Below are 8,543 nucleotides of genomic sequence, written 5' to 3'. Positions count from 1 at the left end.
TCAGCTGAAAAATTAAAATTAAAATTAAATACTGACCGAATTGTAGAGTCCGATACCAATCCTTTCTCGGATTGGTATATACAGATTGGGGCTGGTATTCGAGATAATGCTACTATCAAAATGTGATTAAGAGTTTCTAAAATTATAACAAGAAAGCAATTCTTGTTAAAGAATAGACATCGTCTCTTGAAAGAATCTACAGCAGAGCCAGTATGATTCATTTGCTTAAGACGTCAAGAGAATGAGGTCATGGGGGACTAAAAGTTCAGACAGCGGTACTACGCTCACTTCAGAAGAGTTTTGACAATGGACTTCACGTTGAGCTTCTTAAGGTCGGTGTAGGACTGACCGCAACCAACAAACATCACTGGAGCTCCTGAAACATAGACCATGGAAAGAGCTGCTCCAACCTGACACGAAAATTTCGGGAATTAGTGGAAAAACGAAGTAACGACAAGAAAGCAACTTCTACGGCTAAAACAATTTACAACCTTATCATCAATCGTGTCGAACTTGGTGAGCAGGATGCCATCGATCAACCTGGCATTCGAAATCGTGGACAGGTCTGCTAATTTCTGCATGGTAGTATGTGAAACAACCAAGTGATTGGTAAAACTGTGGGTCTAGCAAAGGATGCAGGATGGATGCTCGAACTGGTCATCTGGTAAAATTATCAACAACAATCTTGAAATGGAGAACATGGGACACATGGTACCTGGTTGAACTTGGTTAATTGATCCACAGCATCATTTCCAACCAAAGCCTCTCCAACAAAAAGTACCAGATCTGGGTTGTTGAGGTTGATGAGCTTGGAGAGTGCTCTCATCAGTGGCTCATTATCCTGATATGCAACAGCAAGAAAGCTGGTTATAGACAATACATCTCCTACATGTTTGGCCAATTAATAGTGTCCCCAGTAATTCTTACCTGCATACGGCCAGCTGTGTCGACAAGGACAACATCTGAATTATTGGATTTAGCCTCCTGGATAGCTTCTTTCGCTACAATTGCGGGATCCTTTTCGTAGCCTTTCTCGAAGATAGGTATCTGCAAAGCATTTTAGTTGTTACAAATGTATAGGTCTCGTAGCCATTGCGCACTTCAGCTTTAATCACTTGTATTGTAACAATGCTAATGTCACAGCAAAGTCAGATTACAAACTTGAACATCGGTATCAAAGGTTGGTAATGGTCAATTTTATCTTCATTTGACTAGTGACTACACTAACAGCAGAAGCTACCATTCAATGCTGCAAAAGGTAAAAAAAGGATCGCCAAGTGCCTTACGACTGCTTCTTTCTTTCAAGATGTATTATCAGAGAGAAACCAAACCACATGTAGTGGCAAGTCCAACATGTTCTTTGAAATCGACTAAAGAGTAGCATGTAGATAATCTTTTCCAATCTCTCGGCATGAAATCCAAATTTATCAATAAACAACGAGCACAACTGAAAGGAGGCATAGTCGAGCAAGGAGCAAAATAAAACAATGGAAAGCTGATATCCATCATGAACAAACACCAATAAATCAAGAGTAGGTGGCATACCTGGAGTCTGCGTGCATGAGTCCGAAGCTGTTCAACAGCACCAGACCTGAATGTATCACATGCTGCCAGCATGACATTAACTTCATGTTGCAAAAGCCAGTATGCAACCTATATAATTACAAAAGAAGAAGATATTTCAGAAATGGGACAAATGCCAGCCAAATAAAAAGAATTAAGAGAAAATATGCTAACCTTGGCAAGATTGGTAGATTTTCCAACTCCATTGACACCAACAAAAACAACAACATAAGGTCTTCCTTGCTCCTTAGCGACATGGACATCTCGCAAAATGTCAATGGATCTCTTTGGTGTTAAAATACGAAGAAGTGCCTCTTCCATGGCTGTCTGCAGTTGTAATCCAACACTGAGATATACGGTTTTGCAAGAGTATGACTGCAGCAAAATGAAGCCAGCAAAAAAAAGGTATACATCAACCCCATCAACAAACCTGAACTGTTGAAGAAACTCTCGTAAAGGAGCCCAGTTTTTTCCCCTCAAGACTAGCTGCTACTGATTCACAAAGCTTTTCAGCTATTTCCTCAGCCTGAAAGTTCCATGAAAAAATAACTCTATGATGAATAGTATAATAGTTGAAACAAACATCAGAATTTGGCATACATATATCAACCAAACATGGAAGACCAGACACATACCACATTTTTAGTCATCAACCTATCCTTGAGAGCTTTCAAGGCTGGTTTCAAGTCAGACTTCTCTAACACAGCATTACCTGCAATACTGAAGCCAAGAAAATGCAACATAGATGAATAATTGTCGGAACATAGTGGATCCAGATTGCATGGAATAGCAGCTAAGGTTCTGAAGAGAAAAAAAAAAACAATGGGGCCATTGAGGACCTAAAAACATTTTGTTTTGTATGCAAAATCTAAGGTGCAGTCAATCAAAAGGATTGATTTAATTACCCTCTTTTGACCTCTGATTATACACTAATTTCAATTTGTGGTGGGCATATTACAAATTTAGACCACAAGCACATGAACTACTGTAGAGATAGATTTATAAAATAAGCATCAGAAAAGAACAATTAAGTCGAGAAGCTACAAACAGATACATGTGCAGGTATCAGCTATGCATATTCCCTCATTTGAGAGAGAAGAATAATCTACAGTAAGTTGAATGAAGATATTTGAAAGAAAACTATTGATATATAACCAAAGCATTCACTAAATAAACAATCATGAAGAGGTTTCAAATCCAAATATTTACCTTTGGAACATAGACGAGAACCACCCCTTCTTCTTCGTGCAAGGTTTTTCATTCTCCACTTCCTCATCTTCCTCACTCTCACTTTCGATGCTCACAATTTCCTCCTTATCCATCATGCTCTCTCCCCGATCTGCCTCCACAACCTCCAGAGGCTCTTCCCCTCTCTCATCCACTGGATTCGTAAAATCCAATCTCGACTCAGAAGGTGAATCATCCCAAACCCTGTTCTTCTTCACATTCTTCTTTGGCTCCGCCTTGGTGGCCTTGCTCCCAACGCCACCAGTGTCCGTCTTCTTCCCACCTTTGGACCGCAACTTCTGTAACTTGTTTACATCGAATGCCCCAACTTCAGGCGCTCCGGTCTCTTTTCCCTTCAGAAAACCACTCGGGGCACGAGAATTGTCTTTACTTTCATTCCCTTGCCCATTTGAACTACCATTCGCTAACCAACGGCCCTTTCCTGAATCGCCATCTGACTCGTCTTTCCCAGAACCGCTGGTGTTGCCACTGCTACCGCTATTTCGTTGCTTCCCGGAACCGCTGGTTTGCTTCTTGGGCGCCGTGGGGACGCGGGCAGCCTGCTTGGACTTGCGCATCTCCTCCGCCCGCGCCTCGGCCTCCTTCTGGAGCTGGCGGAAGGTCTCGTTGAAATCATCGTACGACGTGCGACTGGGGTCATGGATCCGGGAGAACTCGCGGCGGACGGCCGCGAGGAGATCGTCTACGTAGAGGAGATGAAAGATGCGCTGGTAGACGGCGACGAAGACGAGGCCGAGGTCGTTGTCGAAGACCCACTTGAGGGTGTAGGCGGCTCCGCCGGCGGCGCCGGGAGCGTCGTAGTGGAAGGCCGCGTCTGCGGAGCGCTCCTCGAGGAGGCAGGAGCGGATGAGCGCGTCGATCGGGGATCCCTTGAGCGAGCTGCCGAGCTCCCACAGGATCAGCCCACCCCGCGTAAAGATCAGCAGCTGGTCCAACATCTTCGACTCCAAGCAACCAGATCGGATGTTAGAATTCTAAACCCTGGCAAAGGATGATGAAAAAGAAAGGGGAGATGAACGAAGAGAAAAGGAGAAGACGGGTTCAAGAGAAGTGCCAGGAGATGAACGGAGCGGAGGAGAGAAAACGCGTTGAACGTTTCCTTGCGGTGGGCGGTTTACTTAAATGGATGAATGCGGTGTCCGTAGAGGGGGCAGACGCCAAATTAGTGATCCTTAAGTTGGTCCGATCCAAACTATTAATGGATTCAATTGACCGGTTGTCGCTCTGCCAAATTGCCACCAATGGCTGTGCTACATATGCCGCTATATACTGCGAGGCAGCACAACAACCCGAGTTAATTATGGTAGGGTCTTGAATTCAATGAGCACCAGCACCAGTCTTGTCCTGACCTACCTTCTCCACTCGCGTCACGTATCCCCTCTTGCTTCTATCCGTGTCATTCTCCACTAATATGCTGTGTCTTCTGTTGGTGCTCCTAACAATGCCTCAAATACAGGAACACAATCACAATACAGAAATTGAGGATGGAACAGAGAAAACGGTCAAGATGACAAATTGCTTGAAACATCACGCATATAACTTACCGTACTTGTGATTTTAACTATATTATCAACCGAGAAAACCTTCTAGAGATTCTTTTATAGGTTTATTGTACCTGAGTCAAATCTTATGTTTCTGAAGAGTACTGCTCAGAAGACATCTCGAGATTTGCTCTCAAAGAACAGCTTATTTGATGCTGACAGCTAGTAGAGTAATCTGGCATACCGAGTGGAAGAATTAAGAGATTCAAATAATTTCATATGCTATGCAGCAGCCAATGTCCTGAAAAAGGCAGCATTTGATGTGTTTCAGCGCTTGCTAACTTGTAGTACATCAAAATACGGAAAGAAGGCAAGATAAGGAAAGAGAAGGAACTAAAGAGGAGAAAAACCTCAAAACTGATTTCATCTATAAAACAATAAGATCATATACAGAATGAAGAAAAATAGACAACTCTGCATCCTCTCTTCTGCACAATGTTTCAATATTCTGCTATCCTACTATTTGCACAATGTGTTTCACAACACATATGGTTGGTCGATGGCTGGCCGAAAGCCACCAGAGGTCAAGAATCATGCGTCGAAAAGAATCAACCGCTCATGATTGAAGCAGACCATCACCTTCCCAACCAAGCCGAAGCATGTGATCCACTACCTTCAAGCTCAACTGCAAGAAGAGAGATTTTGATATATGACGAGGCCAAAGAAAGTGTAGATGAATGCATGTTCAGATGCATCATGCGAATCGCACCTCAGTATGCTTATTACGCTAAAGATACGATTATTCGGCATGAGTAAACTAAGAAGCATGATTGAAATGAAGCAAAAAATGTGATGTTTATTCAAATGGACTCTCTTACTGTTCATGGCTTATGTCAATATCATACATTTATAGCATGGAAAACCAAAATCTTGAAAATCATTAATGCATGGCCTAGTTAGCTGCTAAAAATGAGATTTGAATTATAAACGCTTACAGCAGGGTCTGTGAAAACTATCAGCTGTTTATCTGCTGTTGATACTAAAAGGTTGGTGCTATCCTTGTTCAGACCTATGCAAGTGATGTCTTGACTTCGTTCCAAAACCAAAGTATGAAAAACCTGCAACCAAATCCCAACAAACTTATGACATATTAACACGCATAACAATTACAACAGGAAAGAAATAGATAACAGCTTACCTTCAGGGTATGCAAATTTAGGAAAGCAATTGAAGGAACAGGAACTGCTATTCTGTCCTCTGTGTTTTCATTAGAAACGTCATTTCTGTCTAACTCCATATTGTTATTTTCTGCGACAATGTCATCTTTAGTAGTATCATTTGTACAAGATGATGTCCCAATTAAAGCATTTTCCCCATCAGCAGAAATCTGAATGCAACTGATTCTGCCAGAGAAAGGTGATATAACTGTTGTAGCAATCGGTATCCCATTGACTGTAAAGGTGGATAGACTTTTCTTGATCTTATTCCAAATTAATAGAACTCCTTGAGATGAGAGGCAGACAATATGTGCCTCCTTAATATCTAGCTTCTTTATCAATCGACCTCTCCTCAAAGAATGTAGGATAACGCCGGAAGCATTTGAGCAGGAAGCAACAGCACCTAGGTCAGAACAAACAGAACAGGAGATTATCTCTCCAAGATGACCTCTTAATACATGCATGGGGCCTTCAATCCGATGCCTTCTGCTAGTGTCTAGAGTACTATTTGGATCGCTACCACCTGCAGGACTAATTGCTGTTGGGGTAGATTCTGATACATTCTTTGCATTTGAAGGAGAAACACGGTGTATTCTCCAAATTATAACAGTTGTGTCTCGAGAACCCGTGACAAGATAGTTGCTGTCATTTGAAAGGGAAAGACAGGTCACAGGTGCACAATGCCCAGCAGCAGTTTCAATCGTTTTGGCCCCATCAGAGGAGATCAACTTGATGGAGTTATCAGAATGCCCACCTGTATTCATTGAAGTGAACAATCATTGATATTTAAAGACAATATGTCCCAAAGCAAATTCCACAGATTGAATTTCGAAAATAATGAATACAATGTGTATAAGCCAAAATATCAATACATCAAATGTAGAATGCCCACATCAACAAAAAAGTGAAATGAATATCTGGAGTTGAGACATTAAATTTGTTTGGAACATGACTGGGAAGACCATCATGATGAGAAAAACAGTTCTATGAAATGAATACAACTTCTGTGCTTTTTTGCATCAGAATGTAGAACAACTAAAGAACATGATATTCACTACGTTCAAGTAGCCAGTGGTCGCGGAGGTTGGCATTGATATGTAGGGTCAAAATATTTTCTTTAGTAGGAGCTGAAGGTGTTATATTCAAGAATAAAATGGTAGAAGATCAAGCTGGTTCAGACAGGTAAAACAACAACCATTTTCAAAAGGGTTTGAAAAAAAATGAAGTTTTTGAAATCACTCTGCCACTTGTTAGATAAATCCATGTAGCTGAGCCCTCATTTTTTGGCAACACTTAGATATAATATTAATATCGATTGGGCCATGCCAATTAAGTCAAAATATCATAATGACATTTAAAAAATGTTAGAAACAACAACAAGAAGCCATAACCTCTCAAACAATAAAATGAGGATGTCTTAAAAATAAAAGTTGTAAAGGATATTCACATTACCATGCTTAAGATAATAAGCCAGCTACATATGAATAACAGTGATATTGTTGGTACACTCTCTATTTTCAACTACCAGCAGTGCAATCTTGTAATGGTGTTTCAAACCCAAAAGCATGTGGGCTAAGCCCCAAAAAGAGAGTAAAGACTTATTCTTTACTCTTTGAGGTGGATAGTAACTCATGTTATCATAAGCCATTATTTTAAGGTACTACAATCTCCTCCACTAGTGGCTTGACATCTCATCAAAGCCCAACATAATTATCCTATCTACCACTGCATACGAATCCAACTGACCATCAACTCTTGATATCAGATTGGGATATCAGAATCAAACAAAGATAAAATACTTGCACTGCAAATTATGAATGTACAACTCAAAGTGGATGCAGTAGAATTACACGCATCTATCGTGATTAGTTTATCCTTGTGCCTACAAATGATCCTCATCGTATGCACTTACCAATATATAAGAAAAGATCGATCAGCTGTTCTCTAATTGTCTTGTTATAAAACTATTTAGCAGTCTGAAGTCAGCTGTGCAAAGGTTAATGGAACAAGAATACCCACCGGTGATGATCTCTTTGTCACATGTGATTGCAACAATTGCTGAGCTTTGCACTCCAGATGCTGGAAAAGCTAAAGCCCGAGGATATTGCCAGTCATCTGTACCAGATGGACCAGGTCCTTTGAACATGCGCATGAGCGCACCACCAGTTGAACTAGCAGCAGCCTTACCGTGTTGAAACAGGAAAGGTGTTCCATGGCCATCGGGAGTATTTGGTTGCCATTTGTGCAGTGCCACATATGCTGCAGGTGCATTTGTATCCACAACTACTACAGAGTCAGGTGATGCAAAAATTGCACCGGCAGGAACATTACAGCGATCTGGATTTGGAACTGCATAAGGTCTAATCCCATTTGGATTGCGATATATGGTCTGTAAAAATAAGCAAAAGCTTTAGAAACTAAGCAGGATTAGCTTTCGGCCAAATTCGGCAATGTTTTACACATACTAAGAAGACACAATTCCGGCATACAAAAATATATCAGTAGATATAGGCTAAATATGGCTCTGAACAAACAATGCAAAAATAATTGATTCTCTCTGATGAATAGGACCTTAATCAGTATAAAAATTGCAGTTTTAGAGAAAATACAATAGATACAGCCTACAGAGACTCCAGATCTCTCTCTCTCGGATTAGTATTTCGAAGGTTTATTTTGGGCATTGATGACTTGAAGGAGACATATGGTTCTGCAAATGCAAAAACAACTAAATATAACATTGTACTTAGAGATCATGTTCGATATTCCTTTTGGCGTTCCAAATTCGTTCATTTTAGATGTTTCTTCAAGTATACTGAACAGATTACAATAACATCAACATCATTCCTGGGATTTATTATTTCAAGGATAATACCTAAGTTTATATTCTTGATTTACTAAATTTATCAGACCTTACGTCAGTAAGAGGACAAGAGTCTTGGCATGATGATAATTTTAGATCCAGGCGACCAAGATATGAGTCCAAGAGAACAACCTCTCTGATTTGCAAGGGCAAGGAGCCTCGTGAACTAGGCCA

At 40.8% G+C, this 8,543-nt stretch overlaps 2 protein-coding genes across 2 annotated transcripts in view; both read right to left on the bottom strand.

The window, feature by feature from the left end:
- On the bottom strand, positions 1 to 4,842 carry LOC103970354 (uncharacterized). Its single transcript, XM_018820594.2, has 12 exons — positions 4,703 to 4,842; positions 4,427 to 4,593; positions 4,165 to 4,246; positions 2,773 to 4,080; positions 2,199 to 2,283; positions 1,994 to 2,089; positions 1,738 to 1,890; positions 1,546 to 1,653; positions 928 to 1,047; positions 716 to 841; positions 492 to 575; positions 1 to 410 (listed from the first exon to the last, which is right to left on the bottom strand). Exons 4-12 carry the CDS (start codon positions 3,747 to 3,749, stop codon positions 285 to 287), a joined length of 1,875 nt encoding a protein of 624 aa, XP_018676139.2. The 5' UTR covers positions 3,750 to 4,080; positions 4,165 to 4,246; positions 4,427 to 4,593; positions 4,703 to 4,842; the 3' UTR covers positions 1 to 284.
- Positions 4,687 to 8,543, bottom strand: part of LOC103970353 (BEACH domain-containing protein C2) — a 41,207-nt gene continuing 37,350 nt past the window's right edge. Inside the window, exons 28-31 of the mRNA XM_009384103.3 lie at positions 7,529 to 7,898; positions 5,491 to 6,263; positions 5,288 to 5,410; positions 4,687 to 4,977 (exon numbers count right to left, since the gene is read on the bottom strand). Coding sequence (XP_009382378.2) covers positions 4,909 to 4,977; positions 5,288 to 5,410; positions 5,491 to 6,263; positions 7,529 to 7,898 — 1,335 coding nt within the window. The 3' untranslated portion in view covers positions 4,687 to 4,908. The remainder of the gene's footprint in view (positions 4,978 to 5,287; positions 5,411 to 5,490; positions 6,264 to 7,528; positions 7,899 to 8,543) is intronic.

This window comes from Musa acuminata, chromosome BXJ1-11 (assembly GCF_036884655.1).
Source record: "Musa acuminata AAA Group cultivar baxijiao chromosome BXJ1-11, Cavendish_Baxijiao_AAA, whole genome shotgun sequence".
Lineage (NCBI taxonomy): Eukaryota > Viridiplantae > Streptophyta > Magnoliopsida > Zingiberales > Musaceae > Musa > Musa acuminata.
Note: the sequence above shows the minus strand (reverse complement) of the source record. Positions and strands in the feature narration are given on the sequence as shown.